This window comes from Ranitomeya imitator, chromosome 1 (assembly GCF_032444005.1).
Source record: "Ranitomeya imitator isolate aRanImi1 chromosome 1, aRanImi1.pri, whole genome shotgun sequence".
NCBI classification, from domain to species: Eukaryota; Metazoa; Chordata; class Amphibia; order Anura; family Dendrobatidae; genus Ranitomeya; species Ranitomeya imitator.
The window spans coordinates 1043335648-1043357744 of record NC_091282.1 but is presented as its reverse complement, the minus strand read 5'-3'; the positions used below and the strand labels follow the sequence as shown (position 1 = coordinate 1043357744).

General features: G+C 40.6%; 1 protein-coding gene and 1 long non-coding RNA gene across 2 annotated transcripts; one reads left to right on the top strand and one right to left on the bottom strand.

Annotated features, from left to right (window-relative positions):
- Positions 1–14228: 14228 nt before the first annotated feature.
- LOC138656809 (uncharacterized) lies at positions 14229–15458 on the top strand. The gene is made up of 4 exons (XR_011316973.1): positions 14229–14507; positions 14599–14658; positions 14767–14835; positions 15399–15458. It is a non-coding gene; the product is annotated as an uncharacterized lncRNA (long non-coding RNA).
- Positions 14675–18582, bottom strand: LOC138656808 (uncharacterized). The gene is made up of 2 exons (XM_069744065.1): positions 18224–18582; positions 14675–18065 (listed from the first exon to the last, which is right to left on the bottom strand). The coding sequence occupies exons 1-2, from the start codon at positions 18520–18522 to the stop codon at positions 17186–17188; spliced, it is 1179 nt and encodes a 392-aa protein (XP_069600166.1). The 5' UTR covers positions 18523–18582; the 3' UTR covers positions 14675–17185.
- Between the last annotated feature and the right edge of the window lie 3515 nt (positions 18583–22097).

The window sequence follows — 22097 nt, the reverse complement described above, 5'->3', positions numbered from 1 at the left end:
CAGGATGTTTAAGGAGTCAGAAAGGGCTTATTTACATTCCAATATTTTTGTCCCATTGACTTGCATTGGTATCGGGTATCGGTATTGGCGAGATCCAATATTTTTGGGATATCGGCCGATCCAATCCGATACTTCTGGGTATCGGAAGGTATCGCTCAACACTAGTGATGAGCGAATTTTTTCAGAAAACAATCACCAGACATAAATTCGGCACAAATATGGCACATTCGGATTCATGATTGGAAACGCGAGCAAAATTTTATAAAATCGGGAAAAAATGTCAGCATTCGGTAAAAAGTGAGGGAAAATATTTGCGCTGCCACAAAAGTATTTTCAATGGTGGTAATGGTGGTGTGTCATGAGCGTTCGGCACGTGTTTGATGAAGGGAAGGGGTTTGCAGAGCTCAGAAGCACGGCGTTCTTGAAAACAGTCATTTTTTCCCCTAACTTTATGTGAGCACATTGCGGCTAGCCAATTAGGGTGCAGGGAATATCCACAATGTCCTGACACAACGGCTTGTGTCATTGGCTGCTGAAATCACATGTCCATCTCCATATAAAGAGCAGACATCTTGTTTTAGCGCCATTATGACAATTTAACTGCTCTGTCCGGACGCTGGCAGTGTTAGCATCTAGATTTTAACTAGCTAGCTAGGCGGTTGCTTCCTACTCAGATAGTTTAGCTAGGTATCCCCTGACGAAGGATTTTAATCCGAAACGCGTGTCGGGGTGCGCATTGGTTGGATTTGGTGACGTCATTAAGGTATAGGATCTCCGCTACAATCTTCCCTCATCTCCTCTCACTGTCCCTTTTGTCTATATTGTGCCAATTTGCACATATTATACTTTGGGTGACTTCCACACTATTTGCACACTGTAGGTTTGCACATTTGCACTTTTTTCATGCAAAGGTTGTTCTTGTAGCCTAACCTTATTATGGGTTATTTTTAACCCCATAGTGAATTTGTGTCGGACATTCACGTTGCATATATTTTTTACATTTGTTTATCACTCTTGGCACATATTACTATCCCAGATTGTTTTTAAAGGAGTCCTGATATTTTCCCCTTGTTTGGTACACCACATGCCTATATAGGTTTTTATATATAATTTTTTTGGAGATTTTATTCTTGCTATTGGTGTTTTTTATTCATCCAACATGTGCACTTATATTTATGTGTATTACCACTACAAATAAAGATTTATTGTGATAAAACGTATACCCTGCTATGTGATTTTTTTCTTGGGGTTAGGTCCTTTGCTCCGGGGGTTGGTTTTTCTCTGCTTACATGAGTGGTTCCCACTCGCTCTACTTGTTTTCACTGGGGTTCATCTAATAATTTTTATTGTATACTTCTTTTATATATTGGATTTGATTTTATTGCCCCTTTTAGTGTTAAAATTTTTTGTCTATTAGATAGTTTAGCTGGGTAGTGTCCTGTGTGGCTGTGAAATCGACCTTCCAGCATTTTTTTGCCATTACTGAGGTTCACAGAAAAAGACAGCAGGGCACATGTCCTACAAGTGTGTTGTGCACTGCTTCTATTGTGCTCCATGCACGAGTATAATGTTCTAAATCTTATTTTTTCACTAGCTAAATTTGAAACAGCATGCCATATCCCACTTTGCCATTTATTGCTGTGGTGACATTGTTCTGTGATTTGAGCTGTTGTGCATGAAGAAATATTTTGTTGGGGCATTTGCTAACGTGATTCACCATGCCATATCTCACCTAGTTATTTAATGATGGTGAAAAAAATTATTATTTTTTTTTCTGTTGCTAAATGTGATACAGCTCGCCGTATTCCATGTTGTTATTTTGTGGAAAGTGATATGAAGCTGTTTGCAGACCAAACGCACATTAAAAAACAAAAATTATAATTTTTTTCTGTTGCAAAACGTGATTCATACGTCCGGCTGTATCCTAGGTTGTCATTTTGTGGTAGTGATATGAAGCTGTCTACAGACCTAATGCACATTAAATAAAAATTTATACTTTGTTCTGTTGCAAAATGTGATGCAGCCCGCCGTATCCCACATTGTAATTTTATGGCGGTGATATGAAGCTGTCTGTAGGCCTAACGCACATTTAAAAACAAAAAATATATTTTTTTCTGTTGCAAAATGTGTTTTTTCTGTTGCAAAATGTTATACGTAAAGCCGACCTTATCCCACATTGTCATTTTGTGGCAGTGATATAAAGCTGTCTGCAGACCTAATAATCATTAAAAAAAAGTGTTGCAAAACGTGATACAGCCCGCCGTATCCCACGTTGCAAATTCATGTCAGTGATGTCAAGCTGTCTGCAGACCTAACGCATATTAAAGGGAACATCTACTTCAAAAACATTTTAGAGCATCCTCTTTGTCATCCAGGCCTCATCCTTACTTAAACAATTCTTTCTTCAGTTACTAACGTCACACAGTAGGAGACATCTCACTTTGAAATTGTTTGGAACATGAAGTCAATGTTATACAGGCCTCATTGACAGGCCCCTCAAAAATTTTTCTGTTACTAAAGTCATACAATAGGGGACATCTCACTTTTAACCCCTTAGTGACGGAGCCAAATTTTTAAAATCTGACCAGTGTCACTTTATGTGGTAATAACTCTGGAACGCTTCAACAAATCCCAGCGATTTTTAGATAGTTTTTTCGTGACACATTATACTTTATGATAATGGTAAATTTAGGTCGATATGTTTTGCGTTTATTTATAAAAAATATCAGAAATTTGAGAAAAATGTTAAAAAATTAGCAATTTTCAAACTTTGAATGATTATCCATTACAGATAGTCATACCACAACAAAACATTAATAAATAACATTTCCCACATGTCGGCTTTACATCAGCAACATTTGCAAAATGTTATTTTAGGAAGTTTAAAAATGTAGCAGTAATTTTTCATTTTTTCAAGAAAATGTACAAAAATTTTTTATTTAGGGACTTATCCATGTGTGAAGTTTCTTTAGGGGTCCTATAATATTGGGAAATCCCCAAAAGTTATATAATTTTAAAAGCACCCCCTGAAATATAGAAAACTACAGTCAGGTAGTTTATTAACCATTCAGGTGCTTTTCCGGAATTAATGCAAAGTGGCACAGCAGAAATGAAAATGTGTATTTTTACCACCTAACTGCTGCTAACTTCTGAACATGTTACTACAGCTGTCAGACTCTAAGGCCGCTATTTGGTCGAGAATTGCCATGGCAAACATCAGGACCACAAAATCATGATCTGAGGGCACCAACTGGTATAAAAAGGAAGCCCCCACACCCTGTTAATCATTTATAATGATGTAGTCACTATTGACAGCAGCATCTAAGGGGTTAAACAGTTATGGAAGGTGCAAACACTGATCGTGGCTAATGCAGCAAGTTGTCAGCTATAGTGTACAGCTGAGAGCTAATGGATTGTCACCTGTATGGGGAGACTATTCTCTTATATCTCACGTCAGTCAAAAGACGTATTGGCCATCATTAAGGGGTTAAATTTGTTTGAGCAGATCTTCTTTGTCATACAGGTCTCATCCACACTGAAACAATTCTTTCTTCTGTGAGTAACGTGATTCATCATGCCATATTTCACCTTGGAATTTAAGGGCGCTGAAATTCAGCTGTTTGCAGAGGTGGTGCAGAGTTTAAAATCTATATTTTTGTTGCCAATACTGTGCTCCTACAACACTATCTGAGCAGCATGATGAGGAAAAAGTGAGGCCGTGGTGGAAGGGGAATTAGGCTTGGTGTTCAAGGTGTACATGGGCTAGGTGGTAATATTTGTGAAAGCACAAGTGAACCAATAACTTCACGTCCTATGCAAAGACAACTGACAACTTCTGTTACCGGATGTTGCAGTTTTTAGTGTTCTTCATTATTCTCGTGTAATTGCAGTCTCTGATATCTTTAGTGGGCCTTATATGCCTGCTGTTGCTGCTGCTGCTGGAGATGTTAACACTAATTTGTGGAAATGTGAACAGTCCTGCTTTTGTGTCCATCTGCTGGGTTGGTGGAGTGGAAGACCTGTCAGTCCCTATTATAATATTTCTACTGTGGTAAAATTGATGCCACTTTGTTAATGTCTGCCACTAATTTTTTTAAATGTGAAAATTCCTGGTTCGGTGTCCATCTGCTGGTTTGGGTGCAGTAGAAAACCTGTTGGTCCCTATTAGACTATTTCTACTGTGGTGAAATTGATGATACTTTTTGGGATCTGCAGATAAATGTTTGTAAATGTGTAGATTCCTGGTTGGGTCTCCTTCATGTGTGTTACCTGCAGCAGTAGGCCTCCACTCTCTTTGAGTCAACTACCCATGTTACTATGCTTACATTTTTCTGAAATGTATGTCATGGAGGCTGCGCATGCGCTGCTATTAGGGGATCGCTTCCGCTACTGCGCCTTATTTCTCTAAGTATATTCAGGTGTGACATAATGCAGGACTGCGTTATAGCGATTTCTATTGGCCAGGCTATATATAAATAGCCAAGACCCCCTCCACAATGCATGCCTCCTGAGGAAGTCTTGACGAAACGTGCGTTGGGGCAGCGGGGACGGCATGTTACTGGCACATCTCCTGGTTATATTTTTAAGTATGTCACATTTATTATATATTTGTGGGTTGTAGCAAGATACTAGAGTCTAGTTACTATGCACTAAGCACTTTATTGATACTTGGTCTAGAATTGCTGCTAAAATATAGGTCAATATTGATGAACTTTAATCACTTTGGTGGGTAAGAATATATAGGTTCTCTTGTACCCTGGTTTTGACCCCTATGGTTGATAAAAATGTGGTAAAAAATCCTGTTTAAAGAATAATTGATGTGCTGGTTTCATCCTGTCCCTGGACGAGTGGGGTGTCCAGTGGTTCTTATTTAAATTATTTATTGTGATTTTGTACTTTATAAATAAGTTGTAAATTTTGGAATTATACTCTTTTTGTGGTCTTTGTATACCATGTGTTTGACGTTAATATGAACTTCTGAATTTCATGTCCTTCTTATATTTTGGAATAGTTTTTGAGTGTTAATACAGTCTACATCTGCTGGGTTGGCTGTAGTGGAAGAGATGTCGGTCCCCACTATAGTAGTTCTACTCTATTGCAATTGATGCCACTTTGTTGGTGTCTGACACTAATTTTTGAAAATGTGTAGACTCCTGGTTGGGTCTCTTTCAGGTGTGTTGCCGGTAGCAGTAGGCCTCTGAGACAGTCCACTTCCTTGGAGTCAACTACTTGCCTTACTATCCGAAGATTTTTCTGACAATAGTAGTCTATGAAACCTGATATTTGTGCTACATGAATGTGGCTGAGTATGAAAAGCAGGTTGAGCTGCCGTATGTGGCATCAGAGCTCGCAGCACAGCAGGCCTACACCAATCCCTCACCCATTTCGTCTTACTTTGACGTTCAATTGAATGCTGTATATGCTGGCCCAGATCCTGATATCTCATGCATGGCTGATTGCTGCTGTGCCATGCTATAATTTGTACTGTGGGTAAATTTAGGCCACTTTCTTGGTGTCTGTCCCTCATTTGATGTGTTTTGGCAGCTTTTGGTGCCGTTTAAAGGTATTGCTCATGTGTTTGTTTTTGTATCCCATTGACTTGAATGGCTTTCGGCTATGTTTGGTGAATATTTGACAAATAAATTGGCAAATATTGCAAATTCGGCGATGATAATCCAAACCGAACATTGAAATATTCACTCATCTCTAGTAGTAATGTCTGGAGCCATATAAACCTGTGCATTTGGAACTTTATCCAGGTTCAATAAGACCACTAAAGACTTAACAGATAAAGTTGGTTCCATAGTAAATAAGACCATAATTAAAGTTCCGGTAAGTCAACTCTCAGCTAGGAGAGCATATGTAGCCATCATTAGAGTTCTGGGTATGTCCTTTGAAACATGTAATGTCTTCCAGCCTCTATGTATAATAAGGTAACTTACCTACCCTTCTACCTTCTTATCCTATTGTTAGGAAACAATTGGTTCTGGACCTTTTACACAAACCCTTAAACTATGTTCTCATGCAGCTGTATTTTCTCTTCTGTAGCTAAAACATTTTTTCTTGGCAAAAAAAGCTGTGTTCAAAATACCAGTTTTACAGCGTTTTTTGAGTACAGATTACATGTGTGTTTTGCCTGCAAAAGTTTATTCAACAAAAATGCTTTAAAAATGCATAGAAAATATAAACTCTGACAGTTTTAATCCTCAGCCAAATACACAAAGAATAGCAGAATTTCTAAACAAACTAAATCTCCCACAAATTGGCCTTACAGATTTATCCACTCTTAACTTGCCTATTAGAGCTTCGGAAATTAGAGAAACAATACAGACATTAACATCCCAAAAATCTCCAGGACCGGATGGTCTGAGCAATGAATACTTTAAGATTTTTGCAGAATTCCTCATATACCCTGTATGACACGAACCTTCAATCAGGCATCACAAATAGGACACTTCCCTAAGGAAATGCTGGAAGCCACTCTCATCATGATCCCTAAATCCCAAACCGGCATGGATGAAGTTAAAAAACTTCAGGCCAATCTCCATCATTAACACGGACATTAAAATATTCTCAAAAATACTGGCCACAAGACTAAGAGAAATCCTCCATAAACTAATTAACAATGATCAATCGGGTTTTATCAAAGACAGACACTTCTGACGGGTCCAGAAGACTCCTTAACATCATTAACAAAATCAATTCTACACATACTCCGTCTATCCTTCTGGCTCTAGACGCTGAGAAGGCGTTTGATAGAGTAAATTGGACATATCTAAAACTCGTTCTCTCAAAATTTGGATTTGATAGTACATGGATAAATTCAGTTTTTTCCCTTTACTCTTGTCCAAGCACAAGAATTTACATCAACAATAACCTATCCAGACCTTTTGGGGTAAATAATGGGACAAGACAGGAATGCCCCTTATCACCACTCCTTTTTGTATTGGCAATAGAACCTCTGGCCAAAGCAATTCGTAAAAATGATAACATCACGGGATTTAATCTACTATATAATTGTCTAAGGGTCACTTCCGTCTGTCTGTCTGTCCTTCTGTCACGGTTATTCATTCGCTGATTGGTCTCGGCAGCTGCTTGTCATGGCTGCCGCGACCAATCAGTGACGGGCACAGTCCGGAACAAAATGGCCGCTCCTTACTCCCCGCAGTTAGTGCCTGTCGCCCGCATAGTCCCCTCCGGTCACCGCTAACACAGGGTTAATGCCGGCGGTAATGGACCGCGTTATGCCGTGGGTAACACACTCCGTTACCGCTGCTATTAACCCTTTGTGTCCCCAACTTTTTACTATTGATGCTGTGTATGCAGCATCAATAGTAAAATGATCTAATGTTAAAAATAATAATAATAAAAAAACCTTATTCTCACCTTCCGCCGTCGCGTCCTCTCCTCGGCACTGCAAGCGGCAGGTTCCGCTTCCAAAGATGCTATGGGCGAAGAACCTTCCATGACGTCACGGTCATGTGACCGCGACGTCACGGTCATGTGACCGCGACGTCATGGAAGGTCCTGCGCTCATACCAATCCTGGGACCGGACACCGCACACAAGCGCCGGAACTACAATGGCCTCTTCGGATGGTGAGTATGTTTCTTTTTTATTTTTTAACCTGTTACATACGTGACTGGGCAATATACTACCTGGCTGGGCAATATACTACGTGTCTGTGCTGTATACTACGTCACTGTGCAATATACTACGTCGCTGTTCAATATACTACGTGGCTGGGCAATATACTACGTGGCTCTGTGCTGTATATTACGTGGCTCTGCAATATACTACGTGACTGGGCAATATACTACGTGACTGGGCAATATACTACGTGACTGGGCAATATACTACGTGGCTGGGCAATATACTACATGGCTGGACAATGTACTACGTGACTGGGCAATATACTACATGGCTGGGCAATATACTACATGGCTGGGCAATATACTACGTGGCTGGGCAATATACTACGTGGCTGGGCAATATACTACATGGCTCTGTGCTGTATATTATGTGGATGTGCAATATACTACGTGACTGGGCAATATACTACGTGGCTGGGCAATATACTACGTGGCTGGGCAATATACTACATGGCTCTGTGCTGTATATTATGTGGCTGGGCAATATACTACGTGACTGGGCAATATACTACGTGGCTGGGCAATATACTACGTGGCTGGGCAATATACTATGTGGCTGGGCAATATACTATGTGACTGGGCAATATACTACGAGGACATGCATATTCTAGAATACCCGATGCGTTAGAATGGGGCCACCATCTAGTACTTCTAATAAACAATTCAAAATCAGCCTATTCGCAGATGACATGTTACTGTCCCTCACGAACCCACTGCAGTCTACTGTAGCACTACTTGAGACATTGAACGATTTTTCCCAACTCTCAGACTTTAAAATTAATAATCACACATCAAAGATATTGAAGTTCTACTTATCAAATGATACAATCAATTCCATAAAAGCGATATCTGAATTTTATTAGGAAAAAGAAGAGATTCTTATCTAGGTGTCACATTCAGGAAAACTCTATCAACTACAATCAGTGCAAATTGCGAATCACTCCTGTCTACCATCACAAAGGATTTGCAATCCTGGGAGAATGTGGGCATGTCATGGATGGGCAGGGTTCTAGCTGTTAAAACTGTAATTCTACCAAAATTGCTGTATATTTTTAGGGCCCTTCCTTTAATATTCCCATCTGTTTTCTTTAAAGATTGCAACTAAAAACTTTTCTCATTTATTTGGAAAAGCAAAAGAGCTAGAGTTTCTAGAACCATACTATATAAAAATAAATATAACGGGGGAATGGGAATCCCAAATATACAAGCCTATTACAAGGCAAATCTGATTAAACAGAGCCAGCATTGGGTAACTGATGGTATAAAACCAGCATGGTTAGAACTTGAAAAACAAGACCATACTTCCAAGTCCTTAAAGGTGACTCTTCTTGAGCATACGAGTATATTTAGTTTAAATAAATATATATCAAAACATCCAATTTTTTTGGCAATTGCACAAGCTTGGGTTTCTCTTGCCACACAAAAAGATAATGATATACCAAAATCAAGGGATAACTTCCCACTAACACCGATTTCTTCCATTTTCGGAATCTCTATTACAGAAAATTGGTTAAAAAATGGCATTCGCAAATTGGGCGATTTGGTTAGAAATAATACGCTGAAATCCTTTTCTGATATTAAGAAAAAATATAACATCCCGTCTGAGGACTTTATGCAATACTATATAATAAAGGATTACCTACATAAAAAAATTTATTGATAAAGCCACACGGAAATCAGAGATTGTCCATCTTCTCCTTAACAACACAAATCACAATATTTTCTGGAGCACAAAATTCATCTATAATTCCTGTAACAAAGACAACGAATTAAAAAAAAAACAATACATACTTAGATGGGAGAGGGATATCCAATTCTGGGCAACACGGAAAAAATGGGAAAAAGCCATAAAATACTCATACTCCTCAACCATTTCAATACCCATGCACGAAACATATTACAAGCTATTGACCAGATGGTACCTAACCCCATCTAGAATCGCACACTTCAAGGCTGATTCGTTTCCGCTGTGCTGGAGAGGCTGCGAAAGCAAGGGTGATTTGATTCATGTCTTCTGGACATGCCCAAAACTTGGAAGCTTATGGAATGAGATCTCTAAATATATTGGTAACCTTATCAATAGAGACTTCGTTCTCTCTCCACAAGTAATATTTTTTTCTCTAGATATGGAGGATATTCACTACTCCACTAGATACGTAATTATACACCTCTTGCTCATAGCAAAGAATATGATCGCTACCCTTTGACCCGAGATCCCAAAGCTCTCTGACGTTGTGGACAAACTACAAATGCATAATGCGCTAGATTTGAAATTTGCTATAGCGAATGACTGTGTGCATAAGTATGACAGAAAATGGAGTACATGGAACACCATTCACCAAAACTCTGTCTAACTGATTATGTTATTTGGAGTTATGGAATGTAGATTTGCATTCTTTTTTGTATATAGTTTTAATATAGAAATATACAAGTTAATGACAATGAGACAGACTTGATGACAAAGATTTCTAGAACTAATCATAGATCTGTCTATGTTCTTTGTTGCCTTTACCCTCCCTATTCCCTTTCCCTATATGTCATATTTCACGCTGCTCATCATTATAATATTTAAAGCGTGGTTGAAATTTATAAAAGTTCAATAAAAACACTTAAACAATAAAAATGCATAGAAAAACATCATTGAAATTTTACAGTGTTTTTTATTTTCTAATTTTGTTGTATTTGTGAGCAAATGCTAAAAAACTGCTTCAAAAATGCTGAAAGAATTGACAAGCTGCAGATTTAAAAAAAACTCTCAGTTCTCAAATTCAGTCAGGAGAAAAAAACAACAAGCGTGTGGATGAGATTCATGAAATGGCATAGCTTTTCTGGTACTGTAGAAAGCAGCTTTCAATTTGCCTAATTAATTACTGAAAAAAAAAGATGACTTGAACCCTATAGCGCCACCTGTTGAAGTAGCAATCATACAAGTCACTAGCAACCCTTAAATGAGTCTTACAATATGACTTTGGATAAAAGCCAAATCAGAATTTCAATTTGCAAGAGGTGGTAAGCCTGATCATCTAAGGTGATTAGTCACGGTCAGGAATGAAATATCTCGGGCAGCTGATCTACCTGAATAGAGACTTATTAACTCTAGAGAGCATTACCAAAACCAAGATACTTTCAAGACCCCTCAGAGATGGAGAATGGCATCCTCACTGTACCCTGCATCTTGAGCAGGAAGGACAGTCCTCTTATAGTAGATGTGATGTCAATTCCAAGATATTTTTCCTCCAGTAGGCAAAGTACAGCAGCATCTCATATCCATAATTCTGTAAGGACTAGATAAAGTATGTTTTTTTCTTCATATTTATGCACGGAAATTGGTAACATTTTTGGAAGAGTAACTGATTAATGTCCTCTGGAAGTTCATATTGCCATTTCTACCATGTGAGGATAGGAGAGAAGGTTGCTCTCTCTTCTTCCTCTGCAATGCTGCTCTCCAATATACTCCAATGTATTACCATATTTTTCAGACTATAAGACGCACCCAGGTTTTAGAGGTGGAAAATAGGGAAAAATATATTTGAAGCAAAAAAGGGGGTAAAACATTTAATGTCATAAACATACTATTATATGTGTTGTTATTATATATAATTGTATGTTATTATGTTGGAAGCTGCAGGTAGAAGATGGAGCTGCGGGACCAGTGTGGTGTCTGTAAAGTATTGTATGAAGACGCTGGAGGGTGAGTATAAGAATGGGGGCACAGGGCTTATATTTAAAGCACCACTCCAGCACTGAAAAATAACACTGGAGTGCTGCTTTGAGATCCCATTGGGAGAACTATAACTCCCAGCATGTCCTGCAGAATCTATGGCATATTGGGAGTTATAGTTCACCACAGAAGTGGCAGAGTGCTTTATTGTGTGTTGTAGTGACTAACCTTTCAATTGTAACGAAGAAAAAGAAGACTGACAGCACTCACTTATTGGGGCGCCAGGTCCGCATCCAGGGAACCTTCCTGGATCATCCACATAGTCCAAAGAGAAACAAAAGACCAGCGCTCCATCCGGATGTAGTATTCCAACGTGCAAACTTTATTGAGCCATGTAACAAACATGGCTCAATAAAGTTTGCACGTTGGAATACTACATCCGGATGGAGCGCTGGTCTTTTGTTTCTCTTTAACCTTTCAATTGTGGCAGCCAGCCACACTGTGGTGAGGTAAAATGCTGGAGCATCCCATGACTGCACACACAGAGTCCTCCCTCTTGTTGCCTCTCCACAGTACAGGAGTAAGCTTGCAGATTGTAGTGTGGTGTCTGCAGGACCTGTGATGACATCAGAAGAGGGAGGGCTCTGTGCTGCCATGTGATGATCCAGCCCACCCTCTTCATGACATCACACAGGTCCTTGTGCTGGGGCACTCAGCATCCATCCAGCCCAGCCCCGGCAGGCAGGTATGCAGCGATCTAATCCCCTCTGGCCCCTGCTGCTGCCTCCTCCACAAGACACACAGATCTCCCCAGCTGCTGCAGGAATCCAGCACTGGGGAAACCATGTGTGTCCCTGTGAAGGAGTATTCATTTGCTGCTCCCGACTCACTGCTCAGCTGACAGGTGGACAGGGAAGCAGATAATGAATATTCACTGCACTTTAATGATCGCGACCATGTAGTTTCCCCAGCACTGATTCCTGAAGCCAGGGACATTTTTCTGCCTCCTGCCTCCCAGTGCAATCCCACTCGCTGCTGCCCCTCCCCACACTACATCCCTACCATAAGATGCACCCACACTTTCCTCTCAAATTTGGAGGAAAAAAAGTGCATCTTATGGTCAGAAAAATACGGTGTGTATATATATATATTAATATATATATATATGTATATACATACATACATATATATACTGTACATACATACATACAGGTGCATCTCACAAAATTAGAATATCATCGAGAAATTATTATACACCATGTTCCAACTATTATGCAAATGACATTTCTCTCGGATTTTCCTAAATGGTCGGTGTAAATGACAGTCAGTCTAATAAAAGTCATCACCCATTAGAGTATACATCAAATTTTATTGAAGAAACCTCGGAATGATAATAGTATAATCTCCAAAATGAATAAAATCTCAAAATGCACTGTTTCAAATTATTAGGCACAGTAGAATTTCTAAACATTTGATATGTTTTAAGGAACTGAAAATGCTCATATATGGAATTTGCAGCATTAGGAGGTCACATTCACTGAACAAAAATGGGTATTATACCTACCGATAATTCGGTTTCCAGGAGTCCATCCTGACAGCACACTGGAGGATGTCCCCCTCCTCCTTGCAGGGACAGGAAAAAACACAGGAGAGGTTAAAAGGTCCCACTCCTCCCCTTTTCCTTCAGTGTTTTGACAAGTACCACTCATGGAAAGATGCAAATAGAATTTTTTATTAACCACATCATATTACAGCATATGAACATAGTATACATAGGGGGGAAGTAATGGTGCTGTCAGGATGGACTCCTGAAAACCGAATTATCGGTAGGTATAATACCCATTTTCCAGGATGTCCCCCTGATAGCACACTGGAGAATACCAGATAAATTCCTTTAGGGTGGGACGACTGCTTGGAGAACTTTTCTCCCAAATGACGTATGCTGGGTTGCTAATACATCAAGTTTGTAATGTTTACAGAATGTGTTTACTCTGGCCTAGGTTGCAGCCCTACATATTTGTTCTAGCGTCGCACCCGCTCGTTCAGCCCATGATGCTGAGATAGCCCTAGTAGAATGAGCTTTAATTCCCACTGGACAATCTACCCCTTCTGATGAATAGGCTTTTGAAATTACCGTTGTAATTCATTTGGCTTTGGAAGCTTTAGAAGCTTTTTTGCCCCTATTTTTACCCCCAAACAAGATAAATAGGTTAGGGTCCCTTCTCCAGGATTTAGTGGCCTCTAGATAGTCTAACACTGCTTGTCTGACATCAAGGGAGTGTAATTATTGTTCCTTTGCATTTGAGGGGTTTTCACAGAAAGATGGTAAGATTATCTCTTAGTTTCGGTTTTGTATTGAAGCTATCTTAGGGATAAACGATGGGTCTAACTTTAAAATTATGTGATCATCGTGAACCTGAAGGTAGGGATCCCTAATAGAGAGAGCCTGCATTTCTCCCACTCTCTTAGCTGTCGTAATTGCTACTAGAAATGCTGTTTTCCAAGTACAGACTGAGATAGGCATATTTTCTCCTAAGGCAAAAGGATCCTTACATAGAGCCCTGAGGACTAAATTCAAGTCCCAAGAGGGAACTAATTGTTAGGCTGGGTTCACATTGCGCTAGGTGTGTCCGTCTAACGGACTCGTTTTTAAGTAGTAAAAACGCAATGTAACGCACATACTAACGCGCCCATAGACTTGCATTGTCTGACGCATCGTGACGCATCCCTAAATTGGTATGCGTTTGTCACATAACGTTTTTTTTCTGACGGACCTTCAACGCGGCTTGCAGCGTTTTCGGGTCCGGCCAAGCTAACGCACTACTAACGGAAGCGTTCATTCTGCCATAGAAGGCTATGGCAAACGCAGTCAGACGCAAATCATGAAAAATTTCCAAATAGAACCACACGTTTTAATAGCTTTTGAAGGTGGTCACATGTGGTCATGTGACAGGAAATGTGACTTCGGCCATTAAAATATCCCACTCACACAAAGTCTCCTGCACGTGACAGAGTGTTTTGCCGTAGCTAAATTGTAAGTACATTTCTATATATTATATATCTCTGTATACATCATGGGAGTCTGTAATGTCCGTCGGATGTGTGTGTACTAAAAATGTATTGTTTTGTTGCACACAGATGTCGGATACAGATGTCAGCAGCAGCAGCGTGTCTGCGATTTTTTCTTCTGAGTCGGTAGGCTTGCACTTTAAAAAACCATGTTGTGTGAAACTCCATTGTATTGAGCTAGGCATAACAATCCTGTTTATTGTTTTATTGTGAATAGGAGTCTTCTGAGCCCAAGGCTGTTAGACCTCCCCCAAAAAAACACGCAAAAACAACAAAGGTACATAGCACACATGTTGAATTTTTCAGGCATAAATTTATTGATCCAATGAATGTTAACATTATTTAATGTTAAAATATTTTTTTTTACATTTTACATACACAATAGGTTGTGGCACAAGGAGGACAAAAAAGAAAAAAGGTCCCTAGCCGTCTGTCGTCGCCACAACTGCCAGTGGTAAATATAAAATAGAAATATTCTATCCAATATTTACCAACAATCTATCTATTCACTTTCTATCTACTATACCTATAAACTATCTATCAACTATCTATCGCTCCATCTATTTGTCTATCTATATCTATGTATCTATCTATCAATATCTATGTATCTATCTATCTATATCTATCTATCTAAATCTATGTATCTATCTATATATCTATCTATCAATATCTTTGTATCTATCTATCTATCTATCTATATCTATGTATCTATCTATCTATATATCTATCTATCAATATCTATCTATCAATCTATATCTATCTATCTATCTATGTATCTATCTATCTATATATCTATCTATCAATATCTATGTATCTATCTATCTATCTATATATCTATCTATCAATATCTATGTATCTATCTATCTATCTATCAATGTATATCTATCTATCTACATCTATCTATCTATCTATATATCTATATATTGCTATATCTATGTATCTATCTATCTCTGTATATATGAATATGGCCATCCAGTGAAATTGACACTATCAACATAACGTTTTGTGTTTACATAGTCCAAGTCAGCGCCAAAAAAAAAAAGGATTGTCGTTGACGAAGAGCCATTGACTATCCACAATGAGACACTTATTAACCTTGTGGAAGCCAACCCCTCCATATGGGACCAGAGCGACAGCTCCCACCATGACATCGTGAAGAACCGGAAGTTGTGGGATCAAATAATCTGTCACTTTGATCCCCGATACATGGAGAAGTCGACAACCTCAAAGAAAAAAATTGGTAAATATTGGTGACGTAACATCGGAAAATGTTTAAAAAAAAAAAAATTTTCTATCCTATCAACCTATCCACTTGTTGTCTGCTATCTATCTCTCAATTATCAACTATCTGTACACTATATATCTATCTATCTATACACTATTTCTACACTATTTCTTATCTAACAACTATCTATCTACTATTTATATATCAACTATCGTAGCAAACTATGAACAATTTTTCCTATATCTTAACACAATCTACTATTTTTATATATATATTTTTTTTTTTTAAATTTAAAGCCGATGCTGTCCATACCCGTTGGAAGTCCATCCGCGATCGCTTTGTCCGTGACTACCGGAACAGTCAGAATGCACCAAGCGGATCAAGTGGCAAACGGGTGACACCGTATGTGCATTATGACCAACTGCTCTTTCTTCAGAAAACAGTGTCTCAGCGCTCGTAAGTACAAGAAGGTCTGTGTGCGAGACTAAATTGTTTAAAGGAAAATAAGTAATTTTTGTTTTTGGGTTACAGCACGATATGCAGTACCGCTGCTCCTAGACCAGCAGAGGAACTTGAGCCTTCTTCAGTGGAACCAACGCAACCTGAAGATGTGTCTGGCATCACCGAGCCACGATCTGCGGATAGAAGCACTGTTGCTGCAGGTGTGAGTGCCCGGTTGCAATCACAGCGTGGACGCAAGCGAGCATCTCAAAAAGATGAAGCAGATGCAATTATCGTGGATGGACTCCAACGGGTAGAGGACATGTGTCGCAGTGAGCTCAAAGACCTGAGACGAGAAATTACCGAGCTGCAAGCACGCGAGTCTGTCTACTCTGCTAATGAGTGGAAGCTACTTTTATTATCCTATGTGCCTGTAGTACAAAATATCCCGGCACATAGAAACCTTATGTTTCGACAAAGACTTAACGAGCTTGTAGAGGAATTTGTGGGCACCGAGGAACCCGCTCCATCGGGAAGAAGAAGACTGGACATGCCGCCCTACAACCCTCAATATAGAGGCCGGGGTGAAACGAGCGTGGAACCTCAAAGACAATGTAGTAGTCCATCATATAGTTGGGCAGACAATACTCCCGTGCAGTACCAAAGTCTTTAGTACAGTTCACTGTCCACAGCCAGGTGCAATTACCGCGTTGGAATTTTTTTTTTGGGGGGGGGGTTTTGTTGTTAATTTCTATTTTCCTTTTTTTTTTCATCCCTATGGGATATCATATGTTACACCTGTGTACCAACAGTTTGTTGGGAAAATACAAAAACATTTAGTAAACTGTTTCAAATTTCAGATTCTTGTATGACTTTAACTTTAACTTTTTACACGACATAAGGTAACTTTTTACACGACATCAGGTTAAACAACATAACTTTTTACACTACGTAACTTTTTACACGACATCAGGTTAAACAACATAACTTTTTACACTACGTAACTTTTTACACGACATCAGGTTAAACAACATAACTTTTTACACTACGTAACTTTTTACACGACATCAGGTTAAACAACATAACTTTTTACACTACGTAACTTTTTACACGACATCAGGAAGACTTTAAATTATTTTCACACGTGTCTGTCTTGCCATGGAACCTGGCCTTCATGTGTGAAGTAGTGTGCAAATTGATCACGAATCCTCATTATTTGTGATGCAGAACGAACTGTAGTCGATTCAATGCTACTGAGGTTCGACTCACAATCATTGGGGTCTACCAACTGGGGTTCATGTCTCGCCACAAAATTGTGCAGACAGATGCATGCCTTCACAACACGGTCCACATTGTCTGGTTGCAGTTGCATGCAGGTTAGTAAAATCCGCCATTTTAATGTCAAAATCCCAAAGGCACACTCCACATAACGTCTAGCCCGGCTCAAGCGATAATTAAAAATGCGCCTGCTGGAGTCTAGACTACGGCTTGAGTAGGGCTTGAGGAGATTTTGTCCTAGTTGGAAGGCCTCATCACCAACTAAAACATAGGGCAAACTTGGGCCTTCGGTCCCCGGAAGAGGTCGTGATGACGGTATGTTTAAACTTTGGTTGTACAAACATTGGCCCATGTTGGAGTCTCTGAATACTCTGGAATCGTTAGTCCGGCCATAAGCTCCAATATCCACAGCAACAAAACGGTACCTGGCATCCGCAATCGCCATCAATACTATAGAAAAGTATTTCTTATAGTTATAGTAGAGGGAACCACTATGTGCAGGTTTCTGAATCCGAATGTGCTTTCCGTCCACGGCACCAATACAATTGGGGAAATTAGCCACATCCTCGAACTGTTGGGAAATTGCTAGCCACATTTCTGATGTTGGTGTTGGTAGCACAAGTGGTTGCAAGTTGTTCCAAATGGCATCACAAGTTTCCCGAACCAGTTGACAAATTGTTGACTTCCCAAGTCGAAACTGGTAATGCAGTGACGCAAAAGTTTCTCCGGTAGCCAGATATCTGTTGACATTCAAAAACAAAAAAAAAAAAATTAGGATTTTAATGATCATCTAAAGGCTAGTTGACAATATAATATACAATTGCAAAATGAACATTAGGCCACACGATACCGAGATCTAGTCTTTGTCAATAGAATGATAAAAAAAATGTATAATTACCTCACAGTCACTACTAAACGTTGCTCCGCACTGATGCTTTCACGAAAAGTGCTGCGATGATGATGTATCTCATCCTTCACATGTGAGAGCAGAACATCAAAGGTCTCAATGGACATCCGTAGATAGCGTTGGAATTTGAAGGGATGATCCCGAAGCTGCACATACAGGGTGTGAAAGGCACCATATGTACTCCGCAAGAAATTCACTTCGTGGATCCAATATCTCCTTTGCGAACTACGCTTTCTCTGCCGAAGTCGCAACCGCATCAAGCGAAATCTGACGAGCTCAGACACAAACATCTTGCTAGCAGAAGTTCACTCAATGCTTTCAAAATGGAGAATGAGTCTGTGCCCACACCCGACAATGACAAAAGGGAAAAAAAAAAAAAAAAAGAACAACTTTATTGACAGTGACAAACGCAGACAAACGGATACTTCGTAAACGGACATCAAAATGAAAAAACGCGATCACATGCGTTAACGCTAGCGTTACCGTGACGACGAATTTCACATATTTTTGCTCCGTTTCTGTACATGCGTTTAACGCATCCGTTTGACGCCATGTACTTGACGCAATGTGAACCTAGCCTAACGGTGGGACGCAATCTCTGTATGGCTTTAACAAACCTAATTATCCATGGGTGTGAAGCTAAAGGATAATCTAGGAAAATGCTGAGTGACGAAATTTGTACCTTAAGGGTACTAGGCCTAAAGGTACTGTCACACTAGACGATATCGCTAGCGATCCGTGACGTTGCAGCGTCCTCGCTAGCGATATCGTCCAGTGTGACAGGCAGCAGCGATCAGGCCCCTGCTGGGAGATCGCTGGTCGGGGAAGAAAGTCCAGAACTTTATTTCGTCGCTGGACTCCCCGTAGACATCGCTGAATCGGCGTGTGTGACACCGATTCAGCGATGTCTTCGCTGGTAACCAGGGTAAACATCGGGTAACTAAGCGCAGGGCCGCGCTTAGTAACCCGATGTTTACCCTGGTTACCATCCTAAAAGTAAAAAAACAAACACTACATACTTACCTACAGCCGTCTGTCCTCCAGCGCTGTGCTCTGCACTCCTCCTGCTCTGGCTGTGAGCGTCGGTCAGCCGGAAAGCAGAGCGGTGACGTCACCGCTCTGCTTTCTGGCTGCCCGGCGCTCACAGCCAGACCAGAGAAGCAGAGCGCCGAGGACAGACGGCTGTAGGTAAGTATGTAGCGTTTGTTTTTTTACTTTTTAGGATGGTAACCAGGGTAAACATCGGGTTACTAAGCGCGGCCCTGCGCTTAGTTACCCGATGTTTACCCTGGTTACCGGGGACCTCGGGATCGTTGGTCGCTGGAGAGCTGTCTGTGTGACAGCTCTCCAGCGACCAAACAGCGACGCTGCAGTGATCCGGATCGTTGTCGGTATCGCTGCAGCGTCGCTATGTGTGACGGTACCTTAAGTCCCATGCTGAATCCAGATTGCAAAAAATCCAGTACTCTGGGAACGTCCGGGCCATCCTGCAACACGGTAGACCCGCAACCTTCCATACAAAATCTCTTCCAGATCTTGTAGTAAATTGCCGAAATTACCGGCTTTCTACTTGCTTGGATAGTTGAAATGACTTCATCTGATAAACCCCTAACCTTCAACATGTCCCTTTCAGGATCCAAGCTGAAAGGTGTAGCTTTTCTGAGTTTTGGTGTAAGACCGGACTCTGATAAATTATGTTCTTCCATAGAGGAAATTTGATTGGGTTCTCTGTTGTCATGGTTCCCAGCAGTGGAAACCAGCTTCTTTTCGGCCAGAATGGCACAATCATCAGGACTGTTGCTTGATCTTCCTGTATTTTCCTGAGCACCACTGGAATGAGTGCCAATGGAAGAAATGCATGTGAGAGAGGTTCGTCCCAAGTCTGGCTTAAGGTGTCTACTGCTTCTGGCATGTCTGAAGGGTTGAGAGAATAGAATCTGGGCACCTTTGAATTTTTCCTTGTTGCAAACAAATCTATCTTGGGGGTTCCCCAATGGTGGCTTAAAAGTTGAAAAACTTCTTGGTTTAGTTCCCACTCTGTCGGACAGACCTTCTTCCTGCTTAGGTAGTCTGCCAGGATATTTTGAGACCCTTCTAGATGCACTGCTGTAATTGACAGAACTGTGTTCTCTGCCCAGGCAAATATCTTTTGCGCTAGATCTTGAAGTGCTTTGTGCCTGGGACCCCCTGGTGTCTCAGGAATGATACTGCTGTTATGTTGTCTGTAAGAATCTTTACATGCTTTTAACCGTGATTGGTTTCTTCTTAGGGCCTCCCAAACTGCTAAAAGTTCTCTGAAATTTGAGGACTTGTGGTTGATGTCCTTGTGTCATTTGCCCTGGAAAAACTGTCCCTCCAGGTGTGCTCCCCATCCCCACTGACTGGCGTCTGTGGTGATTATCACACAAGGAGTCGGAATCCATGGAATACCTGTCCTTAGGTTGTTGATTTGTGTCCACCACTGTAATGATCTTCTTACTGTTGTTGATAGTTGAATCCGTCTGTCCAGAGACGCTTGGCAACGATCCCAGACTGATAAAATCTGTCTTTGTAATGGTCTTGAGTGGGCTTGGGCCCACCTGACACAGTTGATACAGGCTGTCATCTTCCCTAAGATCTTCATGGCTGATCTTATGGTAATTCGACCCTTCAGACACTGTATGATCATGTTTCTCATAGACTTCTGTCTTTCTTTTGGTAGAAAGGACTCTCTGCAAGTTGAATCCAGAAGCACTCCCAGGAATACCTTCCGAGATTCGGGTTTTAGATGCGATTTTTCCCGATTTACGACCCATCCCAGATGTTCTAGCACCGTTATGGTTCGATCTCTGTGTAGGAGTAGGGTTCTTTCTGATCGAGCCACCAGGAGAAAATCGTCCAAATAAGGAATTATTGTAATTCCTTGGCTTCTTAGGTATGCGACGACTTCTGCGATCAGCTTCGTGAATATCCTTGGGGCTGAAGCCAAACCAAATGGGAGACATTGAAACTGGAGGTGGCAGGTCTGATCCGATAAAGATACCGCGAACCTCAGAAGTTCCTGAGAGGTTGGATGAATTGGAACCTGATAATACGCACTCTTCAGGTCGAGAGTGCACATTACTGAGGTTTTGTCTATGAGATGGATGGTTGATCTTATGGATTCCATCTTGAACCGCTTGTATTTGACTCAAGCATTTAATGGTTTTAGATTTATGATGATGCGACTTTCCCCTGATGGTTTCGGAATTGAGAATAGGGAAGAGTAGTGACCCCTGCCTATTTCTGATGTGGGAAACCCAACTATGACCTGGGAGCTGAAAAGTTCCTGAAGGTCTGAGAACATTGGAGAGTCGGCTGCCACAGATGTCGGTAGGATATATCTTTGGGGGGCCGGGGATACCAGTTCTATTTTGTAGCCCTTGGATATTATGCTTAAGACAAACTTGTTTTGTGTGATCTGACCCCAGTTGTTGAGGAAAAACCTGAGCCTGCCCCCTATGCCTATGGCGTCATTGCCTCCTAGGTCTAGAGCTTGATCCAAAAAGGTAATTTCTTCCCCTTCTGCTTTGAGTATAGGAACCTTTATAGGACCCTCTATTGGATCTTCACTGTTCTCTTCTCCGAAAAGGCTGAAACTTTTGGGTTTATCCTCAGGGAATCCCTTCTTATTATCTGATGCAACCTCCAAGATATCATCTAACGCCTGTCCAAATACCCGGGATCCTGCAAAGGGAATGGCACACAATTTATTTTTAGAGGCGTTATCTCCCGACCAAGATTTAAGCCATATGGCTCTACGGGCTGCATTTGATAAAGAGCTATTTCTCGCCGCAAATCGCACAGATTCGGCTGAAGTATCAGCCATGAAAGCTGTAGCTGATTT

Coding starts and splice junctions, on each gene's coding strand:
- LOC138656808 (XM_069744065.1), bottom strand. CDS start 18,522: ATGTTTGTGTCTGAGCTCGTCAGATTTCGCTTGATGCGGTTGCGACTT. Junction 18,066..18,223: donor CGTTTAGTAGTGACTGTGAG/GTAATTATACAT, acceptor GAATGTCAACAG/ATATCTGGCTACCGGAGAAA.